This window comes from Piliocolobus tephrosceles, chromosome 9 (assembly GCF_002776525.5).
Source record: "Piliocolobus tephrosceles isolate RC106 chromosome 9, ASM277652v3, whole genome shotgun sequence".
In the NCBI taxonomy this organism is placed as follows: Eukaryota; Metazoa; Chordata; class Mammalia; order Primates; family Cercopithecidae; genus Piliocolobus; species Piliocolobus tephrosceles.
The window spans coordinates 80236483-80259632 of NC_045442.1; the positions used below are offsets into that span (position 1 = coordinate 80236483).

A 23150-nucleotide genomic window follows, 5' to 3' on the forward strand; every position below is an offset into this window, starting at 1 on the left:
TCTCTTGCCTTTTGGGGTGAGGCTCAATTTCTCCCACTGGAAATTTTTTGCCTTTTGGGGTGAGGCTTAATTTCCCCACTGGAAATTTCTTGCCTTTTCTACTACTGGAGGTTCGTGCGAGGTTCAATTCCCCACAATGGGGATGTCTTGCATCTTTTTAACCTCTAAGCCACCCCAACCAAGGAGTACTTCACCCTGCTCCATGCCTCCACCCACCCCGCGGCTTTCTTACCTTGGTCCAGACCAAGGAAATACTTTACCAGTTCCCATGGCTTCTCCTTCCTTGGTCGGTGCACAGAGTCGTCGCCACAGTATGTGAGGATCCTTTAAGCTAGGTCGCTAGCCAGTTTTCTTTTTTTCATGTGAGGTTATTCCTCGCACTGGGTAGGCCTTGATTTCTCACCCCTGAGGACACCACAAGGGGGCAGGGCACACCTCCTCACGAGAGAGAACCAGAGACCTTCCCCAGAGGGGAATGTAATCATGGGCAAGCCCCCAAATTGTTATATATATATAAAGTTTCAGTGCTGCAAAATAAATAGCACTCGAATATAAAATTTTCTTTCAATTATCAGGAAGGCAAGGTACTTCTATAGAAGGGTGTGCCTTTACAGAGGGAGCAATGGCAAGGGCACACTTGGACAAGCGAGGGGAAGGGGTTCTTATCCCTGATGCATGTGGCCCCTGCTACTATGCCATTCCCCTACTGGCTAGGGTTAGACCACACAGGCTAAACTAATTCTGACTGGCTAATTTAAAGAGAGTGAGAGGGTGAGTGGTTTGGCGGGAAATATGGTTATGACAGAGCAGGTAATCAGAATGAGTTGGGGTGGAGTAAGTAATCGGAATGAGTCAGGGTGGAGTAGGTAATTGGAATAAGTCAGGGTGGAGTAAGTAATTGGAATGAGTCAGGGTGGAGCAGGTGATTGAAAGGAGTCAGAGTGGGCGGGGCGCGGTGGCTCAAGCCTGTAATCCCAGCACTTTGGGAGGCCGAGATGGGCGGATCACGAGGTCAGGAGATCGAGACCATCCTGGCTAACATGGTGAAACCCCGTCTCTACTAAAAAATACAAAAAACTAGCTGGGCGAGGTGGCGGGCGCCTGTAGTCCCAGATACTCGGGAGGTTGAGGCAGGAGAATGGCGTAAACCCGGGAGGCGGAGCTTGCAGTGAGCTGAGATCCGGCCACTGCACTCCAGCCTGGGCGACAGAGTGAGACTCCGTCTCAAAAAAAAAGAAAAAAAAAAAAGAAAAGAAAGGAGTCAGAGTGGAGCAGGTAATTGGAAAAGGTTGCTTTATGAAGAAGTTAAGTTTAAAGGTAGAAGACAAAGAACTGAACATACTGACACATTCTTTGAAAAGAAATTTAGAACTCATATCCAACATAAGTTACATTTACTGGTCTGTTATAAAGGATACTATAAGGAATGCAGATGAAAAGCCAGATGAAGAGATACATAGTGTGAGGTGTGGTGGGGCAAAGCTCTCACATCCTCCATGGGTGTGTATCCTCCCTCACCAGCACCTCCAGTGTTCAGCAACCTCCATGTGTTCCACAATAAGGAAGCCCACTGAGTCTTGCTCAAGAGTTTTCATAAAGCTTGATCTCCACCCTCCCCCACTCCCACCTGCATCTCTGTCCTTTCCAGAGACTGGTAGGTAGAGTTGAAAGCTCTAACTCTCTAGTCCTCTTATCACTTGGTCTTTCCAGCGACTGGCCCTATCCTAACTAATCTCATTAGCATAAACTGAGGAGTCATCACAGGGGCCCACTAAGAGTAACAAAAGATACTCCTATTATTCAGGAAATTCCAGGTGTTTTAGGAGCTCTATGACAGGAATGTGGGACAAAGACCAAATAGGTGTATTTCTTTTTTTCTTTTTTTTTTTTTTTTTTTGTTGAGACGGAGTCTCACTCTGTCACCCGGGCTGGAGTGCAGTGGCTGGATCTCAGCTCACTGCAACCTCCGCCTCCCGGGTTTACGCCATTCTCCTGAGCCTCCGGAGCAGCTGGGACTACAGGCGCCCAGAGCAGCTGGGACTACAGGCGCCCGCCACCTCGCCCGGCTAGTTTTTTGTATTTTTTTTTTTAGTAGAGACGGGGTTTCACAGTGTTAGCCAGGATGGTCTCGATCTCCTGACCTTGTGATCTGCCCATCTCGGCCTCCCAAAGTGCTGGGATTACAGGCTTGAGCCACCGTGCCCGGCCTCAAATAGGTGTATTTCATATTATGCCACAGAGGCCAAAGACTGGCATGCGTACTTGTATTCTTACTTGTTACATAATTCTACGTTCTCAATTCTATTCCTTGAAAGTTTTGAAGGCATTGCTCCACTGACTTTTAGCATCCTGTGCTGTGGATAAGAAATCTGACACCAGTCTGATTCTTCTCCCATTTTAGGTTGCTTGTCTTTTCTCTTGCCCATCAAACTACCAGAGAAAACTGGAAATCCCAAGCTACCACTTCCAAGTAAGACATAATTCCCATCAACATCCATTCCTTCTCATTCCCCCTCTACCCACACACCCTATCACACTGCTTTGCCTCCAGAACAGAAACAAGCAGCTTGGAGCAACTCTAATTTCCGGGGTTCCCAGGAGGATGCACTTGCTTACCCTTTGGCCACTAAACCACTCATATCCATATCAGAGCCTCCTCAGAGTAAGTGTTTAATAAATATGTGTTGAGTAAATCTGCTAGACACCCCTGATCCTCATGGGGACATGTTCCAAGACCCTCAATGGATGCCTGAAACTGTGGATAGTACCAAACCCTGTATACAGTATGCTTTTACCTATACATACATATCTATGATAAACTTTTCATAAATTAGAGACAGTAAGAGATTAACAACAATAACTATTAATAAAATAGATCAATTGTAACAATATGCCAGCTTCACTACTCTTGTGCTTTGGGGCCATTATAAGGTAAAATAAGGGTTACTTGAACACAAACACTGAGATACTGTGACAGTCAATCTGATAACCTAGACAGTTACTAAGTGACTAATGGATGGGAGGCATTTACGGCATGAATACACTGGAAGGTTCATGTCTCAGGCAAGACCAGAGTAAGACAGCTTGAGATTTCATCATGCTACCCAAAATGTACCCAGTTTGAAACTTATGAATTGTTGCCAAATGCAGTGCCATGCACCTGTAGTCCCAGCTACTTGAGAGGCTGAGGTGGGAAGATGACTTGAGGCCAACAGTTTGAGGCTGTAGTGTGCTATGATCACACCTGTGAATACCCTTGCACTCCAGCCTGAACAAGTAGCAACACCCCATCTCTTAAAAAGAAAAATAAAAGTATAAAGTGTTGATTTCTGTAATTTTCCATGTAATATTTTTAGACTGTGGTTGACCTTAGGTAACTGTAACCTTAGAAAGTGAATCCACAGATAAACAGGAACTACTATAAATGAAACTATAGTACTTGGAGCTAAAAGACCCTCTGGGCTCTTACCTCTCTCCCTTGTTTATCCAGATACAACCAGAAACCCAAACTCCCCAGGTTCTCTATTACCATAGTTCTATGACTACCCTAATCTGATTAATTTTCCACCTTTCCCAAGTCTTTCACCATGACCCCTGGGACTCAACTGTAAAATTCCTTCCTCCTTCTGCAACCCCAGTAACGTTTCAGTGCAGGGGTCAGTCATTGCTTCCTTAGTTATGTCATCTACCACTCATGCCATCCCTATTACCATCCCTCTCCTTATCGATGATTCTATAGTAATACCTGCTGTATTGCTGTTGTGACAAATTATGACACACTTATTGACTTAAAACAATATAAAGGTATTATCTTACAGTTCTGGAGTCTGAAATGATTTCAGCCAGGCCATGTTTCTTCTGGAGGTACTATCTTCTGGAGAAGAAGAATCCATGCAGTTCCCACACTTGTGCATCTCTGATCATGTGGCACAGAACTGAAATGTCCAGATGACAGTGCTTCATTACAAGCACACCCACCATTCCAGTAAATCTAAAGAAGTCTCGTGCTAAAATATGAAATTTTTTAACTAAAAAGATTTTCATTTTTTTGAAATTATCAGTGTGCTTGATGCTTAAAACTGACATATAAGGTAATATAAAATGAGTGCTTTCTACCCATACACATTTATATACTAAAAAGACAAGCAAGGCAAGATGTAAAACACAGAAGATAAAAATGGAAATAGTGTTGGGGCTACTATTTGACAAGAATATTTTCAAACATGGCAGGTGAACTTCAACAGGGACTGATACAAAGTAGTTCACTCCAAAAATAAATATATAATCTATATTTACAGAGTAATGAGTTCAGAACCATCTGCTATAAACCAGTAAGGAAGACACTATAAACTGCTAAAATGAGACACTAATCCAATATGATACAGAGGGTGGGAAAAGTGAGACATTAACAAAAGCAGATTACAAATAGAATATAAGAAGGTATTCCAGATCACATAGTATCTATAATGTATAAAGATCTATTTTAGTCACCTCAAGAAAGATAATTGAATTCATAAAAAGAAAAAACAAAGAGGGCGTAAGTAAAAATCATGAAATGAGACTCTGGTTTAACTCTGAATACTGGCCAGGCGCGGTGGCTCAAGCCTGTAATCCCAGCACTTTGGGAGGCTGAGACAGGCAGATCACAAGGTCAGGAGATCGAGACCATCCTGGCTAACCTGGTGAAACCCCGTCTCTACTAAAAAAATATACAAAAAACTAGCCAGGCGAGGTGGCGGGCGCCTGTAGTCCCAGCTACTCGGGAGGCTGAGGCAGGAGAATGGCGTGAACCCAGGAGGCGGAGCTTGCAGTGAGCCGATATCCGGCCACTGCACTCCAGCCCAGGTGACAGAGCGAGACTCCGTCTCAAAAAAAAAAAAAAAAAAAGAAAGAAAAAACTCTGAATACCAATAATAAAAGCAATAAATATTAGTGATTCTCATGCATCTACTGTATTTAGAAATCTAATCCATGTTACTTCATATAATTATCATAGGAATCTCAGGAGACACATGTTACAGTCTTCATCTTATAAATGATGCATCTTATAGATGATGCATTAGTCTGCTCAGGCTGCTGTAACAAAATACCACAGACTGGGTGATTTAGGCAATATACATTTATTTGTCTCACAGTTCTGGAAGCTAGAAGGCCAAGATCAAGGTGCCAGCCAGGTTGATTCCTGGTGAAAGGTCTTTTCCTGTCTTATAGAAGGCCAACTTCTTCTCATTGTGTCTTCACATGGCAGAGACAGAGATCTCTGGTTTCTCGACAGAGAGAGATCTCTGGTTTCTCTTCATCTTCTGATAAGGACACCAGTTCTATTGGATCAACCCCATCCTTATGATCTCCTTTAACCTTAATTCTATCCATGGAGACTCCATCTCCAAATTCAGTCACATCGGGGGTTAAGGTTTCAATATATGAGTTTTCAGGGGGACACAATTCAGTCCACAACAGATGAGAAACTTGAGATCTACTTCTTCACCCTACCCTGGGCCCTGGGAGGCTGACCCCTGGCAACTGTATTGTCCTAGCTCCTTCTGTATTAGAATTGGGTTCTAACACCATTGGGTGTTATTGGGAGGAAATTAGAGGGTGAGAGGTTGGGCTATTTATTGCTCTGGTTCCCATCCTGCCATGCCACGGCTGAATGGTGGTTATGGCACCTCTTTGGTGATCCTTCTCCTATACCTCCAATCCTTGCCAGGATCCACTAGCTATTCCCACCCGTTGTTCCTCTAGGACCAACGTGGTAATGGCTTCCCACTGCTGCTAATTCCAAGGTGCTTTACTATCCCTTGTTGTTTCTGTTATGCCAGCATACATATTTGTCAATAGTGACTTTGTTAGACATCCTTCAATTGTATCTTTTTGATGTACCATCTGTTTCCTACCAGATGCTAATAAAATAGGTGGTACCCAGGAGACAAACCCTCAAAACAGGATTCTAAAATTGCTCACACATTTGATTAGAGGACAGATCACCTCTTTTGCAGACATGTGGTGCCATCATAATTACCCAAATTGTTACTGGCAGTGATGAGGCAGGAAGTGTAGGTCCAGATAAATTAATTGGGAGATAATTGTGGCATCTAGTTGCCAAGGCAAAAAGGTGGCACCTGTTTGGTAAGGCAGCAGAAGTCATGAGAACATGGCCAAGGAATACCAAGTGACTTCAGGACCCAGGATCATAAACTGAGTGTTGCCTGATCCTCCAAATCAATAAGATTAAACATTCTCAACATTATTCCTTTGTTAATGGAGATAGTATTTACAGGAACAGGCTCAAGCAGGTTTTGAGGACACAAATAACTGCTTGGGGAAATGCCTGAGACTCTCATGGTACCTTTTGTTGTTGCTTTGCCACCTTTTTCTCAACCAAAATCTATGATTTCGTGGACCTTTTTCTATGACCAGTTAACCTAAGAGCATAAGCATGGGCCTAACCTATAGTTGATCTGCATGTTACTATATTACAGCCCTAACCCAGGGACAGCCTTGAAAGACAGTGATGAAAATAAGTCTTCCCAATGGGTAAAGCTTAGGAGAAAAGACCATTTGAAAGTTCAATTTGCACTAAAGGAGATAGGGACTAAAATACTGGTCTACACTGACTCTTGGACTGTGGCTAAAAGATTGGCCAACTGGTAAGAATTTGAAAAACAGAAGATTGACATTAGGTGACCTGGGAGAGAGGTATAAAATGGACTTATAAGAACTGCCTCAGAACTTACATATTTAAGTACCATGTATATGCCTACTAGAGGACTCTCTCAATAATCAGGTTGATGTGATGTCTTACTGTATTGGTGATTTTCAAGATGGACTCCAGATTTGAAGATTCACTAGAAGGCCTCACAAGACTCAGAAGCCATTATAGGCATGGGTATAGTTTATACAGCAAAAAAGATACAAAACAGGGCCGGGTGCTGTGGCTCACACCTGTAATCCCAGCACTCTGGAGGGCCAAGGCAGGTGGATCACAAGGTCAGTTCAAGACCATCCTGGCCAACACGGTGAAACCCCATCTCTACCAAAAATACAAAAATGAGCTGGGTGTGGTGGCACACACCTGTAGTCTCAGCTACTCAGGAGGCTGAGGCAGGAGAATCACTTGAATCCAGGAGGCAGAAGTTGCAGGGAGCCGAGATTGTGCCATTGCACTCCAGCCTGGTGACAGAGTGAGACTCCATCTAAAAAAAAAAAAAAAAAAGATACAAAACAGGATCCATAAAGAAAAAAATCCCTCCCTACACGGTTCACAGTTAGGGTTGGCTGCAAGAGAAACTTGATAAAATTTAGGAGGCAGAAGGAAGGCTGAATAGATGATGCTCACCATTGATCATCATTGATCAAGGGCTATAAGGGAAAGACTCAGAGGTACTAGTGGTTTCCAAGTCATCCTTGCCTGTTCTTGCTCCACATCCAGCTTACCTTCCTGTAGACCTTGATAGCACCAAGCCGTGTCAGTGACTTTTCTCTGGATGCATTTTGGATCTTTACTTCCTCAGATCCTGCTACAATTACACAAGGTTTTATTTCTCTCGTGTATTCCTTATTCCATAATATTAATAGTCCAAATTATCTGATTAAATCAAAGCTGATACAGGGATTGTGTTTCCTGACTTTCCAGTTCTTGACTTGAGTCTTTATGGTATCCAACTGTACTTCCTACCCTTTGAGTTTGAGATATTTCCCAGTAATAAATACTTTCTAATCCATTTCAGATTCTGGGCTATAATTTGGTTTCAAATATGCTAGATAGAGATGTCCTCAGATATGTTAAATAGAGATGTCCTAATGTAGTTAGAAATACGATACTGGGGCCAAGCATGGTGACTCATGCCTGAAATTCCAGCACTTTGGGAGGCCAAGGTGGGCGGATCACCTGGAGTTCAGAAGTTCGAGACCACCCTGATAAACATGGAGAAACCTCGTCTCTACTAAAAATACAAAAATTAGCTGGGCGTGGTGGTGCATGCCTGTAACCCTCCCTACTCAGAAGGCCGAGGCAGGAGAATTGCTTGAACCCAAGAGGCAGAGGTTGCGGTGAGCCTAGATCACGCCATTGCACTCTAGCCTAGGCAACAACAGTGAAACTCCATCTCGAAATGGAAGGGGAGGGGAAGGGAGGGGAGGGAAGGGAAGGGGAGGGGAGGGAAGGGAAGGGGAGGGGAGGGGAGATGATACTGAAGCTCAAAGGATATAGTTATGGAATATTTATCAAGAGGTTGTAGGGCCCGAAGGAAGATTCCTCCTTCACCCTCTGAAGTTTTCCGGAAAAATAAGATAACAAAAGGCAGAGTAATAAAGAAAAAAGACATACAAGTCTATTAACATGCATGGGGAAATCACAGAGTGATAATAGCAACCCCACAATGGGGTACAAAAGATTATACATCATCTCCAGGTGACAGAAAGAATGGGGGCTCAGAGTATGGCCAAAAATAGATTATGGTGATAAGTCAGGTTAGAGTGGCAAGACAGGTTATGGGAGAGAGAGAAGAGGAGGGTTGGCTAGCAACAGCGATCCTGTTATGCAGATGTAACTTCACAGGTACTAGCCTTCAGAGAGAAAGACAGTAAATGTTTCTCTCAGACCTTTAAGGTGCTAGACTCTCAGTCTTTCCTAGATCAGACAAGGGAAGACTTTCAGAGAATGAAGGACTTTATCAATACAGACTTTTTCTACAAATGCTAATCTCTCCCACAAAAGATAGCTTTTTAGCTATTATTTTATTTCCAGCCTTTCTGAATAGTCATCTTGAACAATGTCAAGAAAATACATTTTGGGATGAAATATTTTCATTTCCTTCAGGATCACAAAATCACCTCAAATAACAACTCACTGACAGAATCATAGAGGGTGACATCAAAATTTTTTCTGATTAACCTGACATCAGAGTGAATTACAGAAGTCCTATATTCTAGGCCAATGCTCCTCAGCCTTTTATGATTGCTTCCCTAAGAATTAATTTCAGATATTTTTGCCTGATTCTCTCCCCTCTGACATCTTAATGTTGCAGCTATACTGGCACATGTGCTGTCTGTATATCCATGCATTATATATTAAAAAGACAGATTTTTATTTAATCCTTCAAGTACCAGTTTTTGTCTCCATCGCATGTTCTAGGCCCAGATCCACCATTTACCTTGCTATGTTTTTGATATAGTTTGTATATTTGTCCCCACCCAAATCTGATGTTGAACTATAATCCCCGTTATTGGAGGAGGGACCTGGAAAGAAGTGACTGGATCATGGGAGTGAATTTCTCATGAATGGTTTAGCACTATCCCCTTGGTGCTGTCCTTGAAGTAGTGAGTTCTCAGGAGATCTGGTCATTTAAAAGTGTGTGGCCCCCCCCACCAACTCTCTCTCTCTTGTTCCTCCCTTTGCCATGTGACGTAACTGCCCCTCTTTGCCTTCTGCCATGATTGGAAGCTTCCTAAGGCCTCCCCAGAAGCAGATGCCACTATGCTTCCTGTATAGGCTGCAGAACCATGAGCCAATTAAACCTCTTTTCTTGTAAAATATTCAGCCTCAGGTATTTCTTTATAGCAGTGCAAGAACAGTCTAATACATTTTTCTTAACAAAAGCTACTATGATTTCTGAGTGTTGGTTTCCTCTTGGAAACCTGACCAGAAAGCATGACACTATTCTCAATTTTCTGCCAATGTCTGTCCCTCCACAGATACTACCCCACTAATGACTTTGTCCTTTAGCCCACTTACAGCATTTAGTTGCACATATGTGAGGGGTATATATTGGAAAATTGTCAGTTAGGTGAAGGCAAAATTGAGCTACATTTTTCTTTAAACTGCCATCAATGTCACTTTCTTTTTTTTTTTTTTTTTTGAGACGGAGTCTGGCTCTGTCGCCCAGGCTGGAGTGCAGTGGCCTGATCTCAGCTCACTGCAAGCTCTGCCTCCCGGCTTTACACCATTCTCCTGCCTCAGCCTCCGGAGTAGCTGGGACTACAGGCGCCCGCCACCTCACCCGGCTAGTTTTTTGTATTTTTAGTAGAGACGGGGTTTCACCGTGTTAGCCAGGATGGTCTCGATCTGCTGACCTCGTGATCCACCCGTCTTGGCCTCCCAAAGTGCTGGGATTACAGGCTTGAGCCACCGCGCCCAGCCCGATGTCACTTTCAAGGCCCCAGTCAGTTTAGAGCAGACAGCCTATTTATTCCATTCAGCAAGCTCAGAACAGTCTGACAATTTATCTGTCAGTTTCAGGATTTATCACCATCAGTCACATTGCAGTTCAAAGTCCTTTCTCCTATCCTGGGCCCCAGCTGGATTAGAAACATTTACATTAAACAGGAGGGGAAAAGTGTAGGTTCTCTGTCCTTCCACTCTACCTCTTGGTCGTTGCATTGTCATGTAGCTGCTGTCCAGCAGAATCTAGAGGGAGTAGTCCCCATGGCTTCATTGTCTTTCTGTGGCTGGCAGGATATAACTTTTGAAGTTGGCACGGTTTGATCTCTCACCCAAGCAGAGTCAAATGGCTCTGCCATGTCGTACACTAAATGGTCTGTTAGTGCCCATCTGGGCATCTCACCCATGCATACTTCTAGTGTCGCCTCACTACTGAGCAGCATCTCGAAGGGTGCAGACAAGTAGGTGCTTGCTCACAATCACATTCTTGTGCTTATCTAGGCCTTGGGGATGCCAAGGGAAAACAAGGCCAAGACCAGGAAGATCTTGTCCCTTTCCTACCTGCTCTGTTGTCTGCCACTTAGCAACCACATGAGAAGCAGGTGCCAGTTGATCCCTACATTCAGAAACATCTGCCACCTTCCAGGAAGAAGCACCTTCCCTTTGTTGGGAGACTCCATCAGGGAGGGCAGAGGTTAAAGCCCCAGCAAACTCCCTTTCCAACTCTGTTTCACTCACACCACATCTTCTGATGGGAAAGCGTAGTAGGGCAAGGTGACAGCATTTATTTTAACTGAAAGTAAATAAACTATTTTATCTTTTGTCCTTGGCTCTGAGTTTTCTCCACTATAACGCAGCACATCTCACTTAGCCAGCAAGTGGAGAATACGGAACTCATCAGCAGCCTGTAATAAAAACCATGACATATATATGGTATTGGGATTTACGAATCATGTCTTTTCCTTTTTATTGACTTATTTATTTTTAAAGACAGCATCACCCTATGTTGCCCAGGCTGGCCTTAAGCTCCTGGGTTACCTCTCCAGTAACTCGGACTACATGCATATGCCACCATTCCTGGCTTGTCCTTTTCTCTCTCCTATGCTCTAAGACCTTAGAAGCAGAGAACCTAACAATTTAACACTTCAAACTAAGTTTTATGTATCTACTTCCCCTCACTTGTATCTCTCCCTGTATCCTATTGCTAAATTAATGATATAATTATCCACCCAATTCAGAAGGATTACTCAGGGAGTCTCCCTCATTCTTATCAGCTATATTTGATCAATCACTCAATCCTGCAAACTCCACTTCAGCAATATATCTCCGTCATAATCCCCTCTGTGTCTTTCTACTGGCTTAATTCCAGCCTTTATCGCCTTTTGGTTGAACAACTACAATAAATTCCTCATTATTGTCCTGGTCCATGGAACCTCTCCCTTCCTACACTGCCACAAGAGCATATATTTCCCAACGATGTGACCAGATTCCTCCCCTGCTTCAAAATATTTGACCCCTGTGGAAACAAAAATATAAGCCCTTTACTTGAGAAAGGAAAATATGAAATCAGACATTTTTATTCTAATATGGAGAAAATAAGCTTTAATAGGAATCTTGAAGAAATCTTGAGTCATTGACTTCAAGATTTTTATTCCGGTACTATGTTATAAATCCTTTCTCTCTGCTGATAACAAAAGTTCTAGAACAAAAGACTACCACTGAAGGAGCCAAACAGAAAATCTATTTGCTAGCTAATGAAATTGGGCATAGATAAAAAAAAAAAAAAATGAAATTGGTCATGCTTAATCTGTTCAGTTTCATAAGTGAGATTTCTCTAGTGTTTTCCTGCCATTTTCAGCGCAAAGAGATAAGAATTGTGTTGCTGCCAGAATCTTTTATTATCCACATAGAAGGCAAGTCTTTATATTTGTCAAGGTTTACATGATTAGAAATCATAAATCACAATTAACTACTGCTTAAGAGATAAAGGTTCATGAATTTTGCATGCTGTTAATCACCTTATCACCCTTTCATGGTTTTAACCTGCTCTTTCTTCACGGTATTATCACAACATTATATTTTTTCTGTGTTCTGTCTCTACCAGAAAGTAAAGCCACAGAGCAAGGACTTTATTTTGTTAAAATGGTGGTTGCACACACGTGTTTGATTCATTTGTTGTTTTTTGGTTTTTGATTTTGATTTTTTGAGACAGTCTCCCTCTATCCCCAGGTTGGAGTGCTGTGGCAGAATCTGGGCTAACTGCAACCTCTGCCTCCCAGGTTCAAGTGATTCTCCTGCCTCAGCCTCCCAAGTAACTGAGATTACAGGAGCCCATCATGCCCGGCAAACTTTGTATTTTTAGTAGAGCTAGGGTTTGGCCAGGCTGGCCTTGAACTCCTAACCTCACATGATCCACCCGCTGCAGCCTCCCAAAGTACTGGGATTACAGGCTTGGGCCACCATGCCTGGCTGATTCATTTGTATATATTTCTAGAACACAGCTTGGTACAAAGATGAGCATTCAGTAAATATTTGTTGAAATAGAGAATGAATGAACTCCCATTCACAATAGCTTCAAAGAGAATAAAATACCTAGGAATCCAACTTACAAGGGATGTAAAGGACCTCTTCAAGGAGAACTACAAACCACTGCTCAGTGAAATAAAAGAAGAAACAAACAAATGGAAGAACGTACCATGCTCATGGATAGGAAGAATCAATATCATAAAAATGGCCATACTGCCCAAGGTAATTTATAGATTCAAGGCCATCCGCATTAAGCTACCAATGACTTTCTTCATAGAATTGGAAAAAACTGCTCTAAAGTTCATATGGAACCAAAAAAGAGCCCGCATTGCCAAGACAATCCTAAGCCAAAAGAACAAAGCTGGAGGCATCACACTACCTGACTTCAAACTATACTACAAGGCTACAGTAACCAAAACAGCATGGTACTGGTACCAAAACACAGATATAGACCAATGGAACAGAACAGAGCCCTCAGAAATGATACCACACATCTACAGCCATCTGATCTTTGACAAACCTGGCAAAAACAAGAAATGGGGAAAGGATTCCCTATTTAATGAATTGTGCTGGGAAAATTGGCTAGCCATAAGTAGAAAGCTGAAACTGGATCCTTTCCTTACTCCTTATACGAAAATTAATTCAAGATGGATTAGAGACTTAAATGTTAGACTTAAAACCATAAAAACCTTAGAAGAAAACCTAGGTAATACCATTCAGGATATAGGCATGGGCAAGGACTTCATGTCTAAAATACCAAAAGCAACGGCACCAAAAGCAAAAATTGACAAATGGGATCTAATTAAACTAAAGAGTTTCTGCATAGCAAAAGAAACTACCATCAGAGTGAACAGGCAACCTACAGAATGGGAGAAAATTTTTGCAATCCACTCATCTGACAAAGGGCTAATATCCAGAACCTACAAAGAACTCAAACAAATTTACAAGAAAAAAAAAACAACCCTATCAAAAAGTGGGCAAAGGATATGAACAGACACTTCCCAAAAGAAGATATGCATACAGCCAACAGACACATGAAAAAAATGCTCATCACTCGTCATTAGAGAAATACAAATCAAAACCACAATGAGATACCATCTCACACCAGTTAGAATGGCAATCATTAAAAAGTCAGGAAACAACACATGCTGGAGAGGATGTGGAGAAATAGGAACACCTTTACACTGTTGGTGGGACTGTAAACTAGTTCAACCATTGTGGAAAACAGTGTGGTGATTCCTCGAGAATCTAGCAGTCAAAATACCATTTGACCCAGCCATCCCATTACTGGGTATATACCCAAAGGATTATAAATCATGCTGCCATAAAGACACATGCACATGTATGTTTATTGCAGCACTATTCACAATAGCAAAGACTTAGAATCAATCCAAATGTCCATCAGTGACAGACTGGATTAAGAAAATGTGGCACATATACACCATGGAATACCATGCAGCCATAAAAAAGGATGAGTTTGTGCCTTTGCAGGGACATGGATGCAACTGGAAACCATCATTCTCAGCAAACTATGGCAAGAACAGAAAACCAAACACTGCATGTTCTCACTCACAGGTGGGAATTGAACAACGAGATCACTTGGACACAGAAAGGGGAACATCACACACAGGGGCCTATTGTGGGGACAGGGGAGGGGGGAGGGATAGCATTAGGAGATATACCTAATGTAAATGACAAGTTAATGAGTGCAGCACACCAACATGGCACATGTATACATATGTAACAAACCTGCACCTTGTGCATATGTACCCTAGAACTTAAAGTATAATTTAAAAAAATAAATAAAAATAAATAAAATCAAGAAAAAAAAATAGAGAGTGAAAAAGAAAGTAACTCCCTTGCTTATTCCACAACTAGCTCTTCACCTATCAAATTACACGCAATGGAAACATCTTAGTCCTCAGAGCAACCCTGGGTGCCAGGCACAGGTGGCTGTCATCAGGCCCATTACACAGGTTTAGGGTGAAACTTGAAAGTGTACACGGGAAAGTCAAAAAGCAATGAAAAAACCATCTAGAAAAAAATCTTTTCTGGATTTCACCATCTAACCTTTTGCGTGAGACCCCAGAAACCGCATGACTCCGCTCAGAAGCAGTCACATTTGCAACGATATTTATCTCACAATAAATTAAGGGACAAAAAGTCCTTCAAACAGAAAGGAACGGAATAAACGGAATAATTTTTAACTCTAACATTACTTTCTTTCAATTTTTACATAATTCTTACATCTGCGGCGAGTGAAAAGGCTAAAACAAAAGCAAAAGAGACATCCGCTGCCCAGAACAAAGATGGCCTAGACGACTCCCATGCCCACACGCAAAATGGACGCTGATTATGACGTTCCCCGCAACAATCCTCAACTGGCCCCGCCCCACCAATTTGGAACCCCGCCTCCGTAACCGGAACCCCTCCTCCCCCACTGTGCCTGCGTTTCCGACAGAGGCCTGCCAGTGATTGGCTACTCGTACTATTTACCTCCTCTCGATGTTGCGTCATGCGGTGCGCTGGCGGAACTGTGCGCTTTCAGACCGTAAGGAGTGTGCTGGAGGCCCGGAAGGGAAACTACGCGGCGAAGGTGACCGGGGACCGAGGTAATGCTCCGGCTGGCTGGCGGGCGCCCAGGATCCCCGCTGCTCCTGACAGCCGCCCTCACGGGACCGCTGGGTGCGGAGGGAAGTGCTGGTAGCAGCGGTGCTGCTGGGTGCGTCAGGGCCGGCCTGCGCGTTGGGGTCGCAGCCCTGTGGGTGACCCAGTGGAGAGGGCGGCGGCCACAAGGTCCTGCTCAGGCGCGCAAGGGCTGTTGTAGCTGTGCTTCTGTCCCAGGGCAACAAGGTGCTGAGTCATTCTTGCGGCCAGGCCGTACAGCCGCTGCGCTGGTAGCGGCACCTGGGGCGCGGACAGAGGTGTTGTGAGTTGACGTGGAGGTTTGCTGCCAGGTTCTCATCCGTATCTAGTGGGCTAGGTGAACTTTCTCGGGGACCAGGTACCCAAACTCATCCAATGCTCACGGAGGCATAAGCCCTTGGATTAGGGTCGGTAGTATTTTCCCCATTTTGTAGCAACGACATCTGAGTCTTAGAGATCCACAACCCTCACAAAGTCACTTCTAACGTGTCAGAAGTGGGATTCCCACTCTGGGCTGTTAGGCCACATGGAGGTCACTCTGAGCTGAACCTCTTCGGCCCCATCCAGTGGGTTGAGTACTGAGAAAGATACAGGACAGCCATAGGTTGAGATGATGTAATGGCAGGAAAGTTCCAAAAGCGCTGAATGTTTTCCCAAAGGCCAGGTGCCGAGTATTAAGACCTTTCAGTTAAGTTGCAGAGCTCGGAGGACGCTCGGGTATCTTAAAGCGAATAGTTCTTAGCTTTCGGAATGTTCGTTAAAACACATATTCTTGGTCCTATTCCTAGAGCTAGAATCATTAGGAGCAAAGAAAGACGCAGGAGCCTACATTTTAAGATGCATCCAGGTCACTTTCAAGCAGGTAGTCCAGGGGTCAACGCTGTAGTCTGAACACTGGGAATCGTTATGTTACAGATGGGGAAATGGACTCAGAAGGATATCACTTGCCTAAAATTCAATACGAATCATTGGCAGAGATGGGCTGGTAGCCCCAGTTGGTTTACACTTGTCATTTCATTCTGATCTATCATAGTCACCTCACTGTAGCATTACAGAGACACGATCCGCTGACTTCTGGTTGACCACCCATCTAGTATGATGTGCCCTGGAGCTAAGATAATCCAGTTTTTAGCACGTTTTTCTTTTGAAGACACCATTGAGGGAGTCTAATGTAAGGGAAACCTGGTTGGTAACCGATTTTACTTTGAAAGACTAAATGTCCTTTACGCATTATAGTAGGATATATTGAATAGGTTAACTTAGAATAATTTTATATCTTATGATGAAGGAAAGTATTCTTTGATATGATTAGCTGAAATTCATATAGTTGGCTTCTTTTAATATCTTTTAGCTTTGTAATGCAGAAGAGCTATTCAGGTCTCTTTAGATGACACTATTTCTCTGACCAAAAGTTATGGAGATTCTTTTAAATTTTCCCACTGGATGCTGGTATGAATCTTAAGCCAAAACTACATTTGTAAAAACCATCATAGACCCGGGTGTAACACATCCAGTTAACAGCCATTCTGTGTTACACATAATTTTTGCAATCATCTATTTTGTTATTGGTCAAACTGGGACTTAAACCTAATTTGTTCCTCCATCCTCAGCTGTGTTCTCTGGGATGGGTTTCTTGCATTACCAAGGGATGATTGGGCAAAGAATTCATCGCTGAAAATTAAAAAGTTGGCTTTATTTCCTTTTCTACTAAAAAATAGTTTGTTCCTTCTTGACTCTGACTCTGTATGTCCTTCTCTTAATTGGTTAGTGGATTGTTTTGTTTATGTTCTTTTTGTTGTTTTTGCCTTTTTTTTACTAGCATTTCAGATCTGCTTGGTAGACCTGGTGCACCACCACCATGTTGGCTGCAAGGCTTGTGTGTCTCCGGACACTACCTTCTAGGGTTTTCCACCCAGCTTTCACCAAGGCCTCCCCTGTTGTGAAGAACTCCATCACAAAGAATCAATGGCTGTTAACACCCAGCAGGGTAAAGATAATCTGAATGTTTTTATATTGCTTCTTTTTCCATTTGTGCCCTTTCTTTTTGGCAGAGTGTGGCTGCTCTGCCTTTAGTGTGTTATACGTCAATTAGCCCTGATAATATCCCGTCAGCTCTTTCTCCCCATTAGTTTGTATCATTCTGGTCCCTCTTTATCCCATATGAAAAAGAAAATGAGTTTCTGTAACTTTGCCTTTGCTTACAGCTTCTGGAGTTTCTCATTTAGAAAATTTAGAGTACATTGTGAGGGATTGAGAGTTACGTGGTGTAACGGAGATCCGGGAGCACATAGTCAGAAGTTTAAGAACCCAGGGATATTACCAGTTGGCCAACAGCTTATTAATAAATTATTAAATTATCTCTTATTTAGAGATGGTTAGTATCTGTCAGGTTAGATGAAGGGGTGGCCTACCCCTCCACACCTGTGGGTGTTTCTCGTTAGGTGGAACAAGAGATTTGAGAAAAGAAATGAGACACAGAGACAAAGTATAGAGAAAGAAAAAATGGGCCCAGGGGACCCGCGCTGGCATGGTCTCTGAGTTCCCTAGTATTTATTGATAATTATCTTTACCATCTTAAAGATAAGGGAGTGGCAGGATAATAGGATCATTGTAGGGAGAAAATCAGCAGTAAGACATATGAATAAAGATCTCTGTGACATGAATAAGTTTAAAGGAAAATGCTGTGCCTTGATATGCATATGTAAACATCTCCATAAACCTTTTAGCAGCATTGAGCAGCAAGTCCCACCTTTCGCCCTAAGGCGGTTTTCTCCTATCTCAGGAAACAGAACACACAATCCGGTTTTACACCGAGATGTTCCATTGCCCAGGGACGGGCAGGAGACAGATGCTTTTCTCTATCAACTGCCAACAACCGCCAAAAGGTCTTCTTTCCTCTTGTACTAGTCCTCCTCAGCACAGACCCTTCATGGGTGTCAGGCTGGGGGACGATCAGGTCTTTCCCACGAGGCCATAATTCAGACTATCACATGGGGAGAAACCCTGGACAATACTTAGCTTTCCTAGGCAGAGGTCCCTGTGACCTTTGGCAGTGTGCCTGTCCCTGGGTACTTGAGATTAAGAGAGTGGTGATGACTTTTAACCAGCAAACTGCCTTCAGGCACTTGTTTAAGAAGGCACATCCTGCAAAACCCAAAATCCATTAAACCTTGAGTCACCACAGCACATGTCTCTTGCAAGGACAAGGTTGGGGGTAGGGTCACAGATTAACAGCATCTCAAATACAGAACAAAATGGAGTCTCTTCTGTCTACTTCTTTCTATATAGACACAGTAACAGTCTGATCTTTCTTTTTTCCCCCCACTTTAGAAAGAAACCCATCTTTATAATAGATTTATCTTCTAGCATTCAAATTATAAGGCTTAAAGTGTGAGGTAATGAGGACAATATACAGAAGCTAGAAGGAGACTTTTTCTCTTTTAAATTAACTGTTCCACTGTTGAAAAAGAGCCAACATGGAGGTGGTAGTCTTCCCTCCTCTTGGCTTTGTGTTAAGGAAAGATGCCTTTCTTGAATACATATCCCAGATGACGAAATATGGCTAATAATGCTTATAGAATGCATTTCTTAAAAATGCTAATAGATTCTCATCTTGATATTTGGTTAGGATTTAAAATATCATAATTCTAGGTATTTAAATCTATAGCTTGTAAAAGAAACAGTTTTTCTGAAATTGAAACTAAGAAGAATATAATGAATTACTACCGAAGGTGGAGCACAGGAAAGGTATACATTTACTTATTTATTTTTACATTTAGTTTTTTAAGTTGGCTAATAAATTTTCATAGTGAAGTGACGTATATAGAAAGTACCAACTTTCTTTAACTAGAGTTTTCTAATGTAAAGAGATCTTGCATTTTATTTTATTGACATCTGTTTTCATGTGGGTGGTCCATGTCTTTGTTTGCATGTGTGTCAGGAATATGCCACCAAAACAAGAATTGGGATCCGGCGTGGGAGAACTGGTCAAGAACTCAAAGAGGCAGCATTTGAACCATCGATGGAAAAAATATTTAAAAGTAGGTGGCTGTCTTTAGTTTTTAACCTAGAATCTATGGATGTGTTTTAAGAGGTCCATGAACAACTTCCTAAAAACATATGTGTATTTGTGTGTGTATTTGTGCGTTTTCTGGGAAGACCACATCATTATTCTGAGATCTGACAACCCAGCAAAGTTTGGTACTTTGCACTGGATTTAGTGGTTATCAGTCATACTTATTCCAGTGGAAATTTTACTTTCCCTTTTTTTATTTTTTTATTTTTATTGTTATTTTTTTTGAGACGGAGTCTCGCCCTGTCGCCCAGGCTGGAGTGCAGTGGCCTCATCTCAGCTCACTGCAAGCTCCGCCTCCCGGGTTCACACTATTCTCCTGCCTCAGCCTCCCGAGTAGCTGGGACTACAGGTGCCCGCCACCTCGCCCGGCTAGTTTTTTGTATTTTTTTTTTTTTAGTAGAGACGGGGTTTCACCGTGTTAGCCAGGATGGTCTCAATCTCCTGACCTCGTGATCCACCTGTCTCAGCCTCCCAAAGTGCTGGGATTACAGGCTTGAGCCACCGCACCCGGCCTTACTTTCCCTTTTTTTATTTTTATTTTTATTTTATTTTATTTTTTTGAGACGGAATCTTGCTCTGTCCCCTGGGCTGGAGTACAGTGGCCGGATCTCAGCTCACTGCAAGCTCCACCTCCCAGGTTCACGCCATTCTCCTGCCTCAGCCTCCAGAGTAGCTGGGACTACAGGCGCCCGCCACCTCGCCCGGCTAGTTTTTTGTATTTTTAGTAGAGACGGGGTTTCACTGTGTTAGCCAGGATGGTCTCGATCTCCTGACCTCGTGATCCACCCGTCTCGGCCTCCCAAAGTGCTGGGATTACAGGCTTGAGCCACCGCGCCCGGCCTCCTTTTTTTAAAGAAAAGGATTATTAATATGCCATAGTCCAAAAGGTATAGTCTCTTGAGAAAGTTCATTTTAAGTGCGTAGAATCCTCATTCAAGCATATAATATTTGTGTATGTTTCAGATTAAGAATAAATCGCCAACACATAGATGTTAGTAAAAGCCTAGCTGTCCAAGAAGAGTCCTTTGACTGCTCACATAGGGCCTCAGGAGGCAGTACTTTAACGTATTGCCAGTTTGGTTCAGTTTGGATATCAGCTTCGCAAGTTCATAAACTAGATTGTTAATCATCCTAAAGCTATTAAAAGAATACCACTGCTCCTTAATAATCTTACAAAATGTCTTTACAATGGGAGAGAGCCCTAATCAGTATCCTTCAGGTCATTTCTTTCTGATTTGACCGTAGAGACCAAATCATGCAAATTATGTAGTGACAGCCTGGTAATATTCTTAGTAAACGAATTAGACTAAAAGAATAAGATGCACTTTATGAATACCTCTGTTGAGTTAGAGTTGATAAGTTAGTTGTCTGTCAGTACCCTAAAACAGGAGCCTCCTCTCACTTGATTGTGCTGCATAAACACTGATTATATTTTCTTTCTGTTTTTTCTTGATTTCCACGTAAAGCATCATTTGTGTTAATACCAGGCAGTGTGGTATGACTGTTAACATTTCCTTCTCATTTTTTACTTTCCATGAATGTCATGTGAATATACTTCAGCCTCTTACTAGTAAAATAGTGTGTGTCACAGAAGTAGCTCCACATCTACAGACATACTGCCCCCTCAAATATTGTTGGAGTGAGGTTGAAGATTCACCAAGTCTGATTCTTTCTTTTTGGTACTGATTTTTATACGTTTGTTTCAGGAGTGTTTTTTTTTTTTTTACTGGTTACCTAACATTAGGGCAGTTTCTGTGCCCCATATGCACTGATTATGGCTGTTATCAAATATGATACATTATTTGATTCCCTTCATAAATATTTTAAAGGCTTTGTCCAGATGTGCCAGTACTAACCTGCATTTCCTTCTGTGTTCTGCAGTTGATCAGATGGGAAGATGGTTTGTTGCTGGAGGGGCTGCTGTTGGTCTTGGAGCATTGTGCTACTATGGGTTGGGACTGTCTAATGAGATTGGAGCTATTGAAAAGGCTGTGTAAGTAAATTGTTTTAAGTAAATTGTTCCTAAACAACTCCAACCTTAAAACAAAAATTCCAGTTTTATTTTCATTCCTATCTTTAGTCACTTTGGAATGTTTTGTGTCCAGTCTTTGTGTATACACATAAATAATCTCTTCTTGCTTCTTTGACATTTATTTATTCAAATCTAAATAAAAATCTTTTAGCGAGGTTATATGTCTTTAAGGAGAAAATACGTTGTTGTTTGGTTTTTTTTTTTTTTTTCTTTCTTTTTTTTTTTCCTTTGAGAGGGAGTCTCGCTCTGTTACCCAGGCTGGAGTGCAGTGGTGCAATCTCAGCTCACTGTAGCCTCCGCCTCCCAGGTTCAGGCAATTCTCCTGCCTCAGGCTCCTGAGTAGCTGGGACTACAACAGGTGCCCGCCACCACGCCCAGCTATTTTTTGTGTCTTTAGAAATGGGGTTTCACCATGTTGGCCAGGCTGGTCTCGATCTCCTGACCTCCAGTGATCCACCCACCTCGGCCTCCCAAAGTGCCGGGATTACAGGTGTGAGCCACTGCGCCCAGCCAAAAATACGTTGTTTTTTATATGTGCTTGTATGTTTTATCTCGTTTAATCCTTACAGTAATTCCCAGGTATGCATAATTATCATAATTATTTCCATGATAAATGAAGTGAATAACATTTAAAGTAGAAAATGATTTATTGCGAGGTCGCCCACCTAGTATATGACTCAACCAGAAATCAAATCTGTAATTTTATAAATTAATCATGTCATGTTTCTTACAGTATTTGGCCTCAGTATGTGAAGGATAGAATTCATTCCACCTATATGTACTTAGCAGGGAGTATTGGTTTAACAGCTTTGTCTGCCATAGCAATAAGCAGAACGCCTGTTCTCATGAACTTCATGATGAGAGGCTCTTTGGTGGTAAGTCAGATGTTTTTGTTTTCCTTTTTCATCTGAAGATCAAAAGATGAGATAAAATATATTGGTGGGAAGGGGGTATTAAATGGAAAGAATACTGTATTGAACAAGTTTTTGTTCAAATAATGTATGAATTACAGGTTGAGCATCCCTAATTTAAAATCCAGAAATGCTCCAAAATCCAAAACATTTGTATTGCCAACATGATGCTCAAAGAAAATTGTAGCATTTCACATTTTGGGTTTTTGAATTAGGGATCCTGAACCCTAACAACAATGAAGTATAATGATAAATAGTCTGAAATCTGAAGTCTGAAACACTTCTGGTCCCAGGCATTTCTGATGAGGGATACTCAACCTGTATTAGTGCAGCTGAGATAAAGTAGGAAGTTAATTCTGGGTAGGTCAGCTATTATTCTTTATTAAACATGTATTCGAATAATACCGGAGGAGTTAGAAATCAGACTTACAAGGACAATGTTCTTGTCTAGCAGCAGATATCAAACAGCCTCTAATTTGTAGCAGTTTACTAAAAAAATAAAGCAAATGCAAAATCATCTTAGAAGTCAGACAGAAATGCCTGTTACAAAAACGTAGCCATTTTATGAAGTTAAGGGTAGAATAGTGCTGCTGCTACTATTCCTAAGATTCTTGACCTTATAGAAGATTTTTATATTTAATGAGTTTCTCTAGAGCTCTTGTTATTTTGCTAGATACGAGAATTTGAGTATGTGTGCCCTATTCTGCTATTTGGTAGAAGAGATGAACTGGAATAAGTGGCACAGATATGCAGTAAGAAAGTGCAAAGTCAGTTGAGAGTTTCTGTCTTGAACAGTTA

At 42.1% G+C, this 23150-nt stretch overlaps 1 protein-coding gene and 1 long non-coding RNA gene across 2 annotated transcripts in view; one reads left to right on the forward strand and one right to left on the reverse strand.

Annotated features, from left to right (window-relative positions):
- On the reverse strand, nucleotides 1-15490 carry LOC111551993. Its single transcript, XR_002734522.3, has 3 exons — nucleotides 15185-15490; nucleotides 3817-3935; nucleotides 1-405 (listed from the first exon to the last, which is right to left on the reverse strand). It is a non-coding gene; the product is annotated as an uncharacterized LOC111551993 (long non-coding RNA).
- Nucleotides 15140-23150, forward strand: part of GHITM (growth hormone inducible transmembrane protein) — a 15994-nt gene continuing 7983 nt past the window's right edge. Inside the window, exons 1-5 of the mRNA XM_023226102.2 lie at nucleotides 15140-15300; nucleotides 17154-17321; nucleotides 19275-19374; nucleotides 21291-21402; nucleotides 22175-22316. Of these exons, the coding sequence (XP_023081870.1) occupies nucleotides 17193-17321; nucleotides 19275-19374; nucleotides 21291-21402; nucleotides 22175-22316 (483 nt within the window). The 5' untranslated portion in view covers nucleotides 15140-15300; nucleotides 17154-17192. The remainder of the gene's footprint in view (nucleotides 15301-17153; nucleotides 17322-19274; nucleotides 19375-21290; nucleotides 21403-22174; nucleotides 22317-23150) is intronic.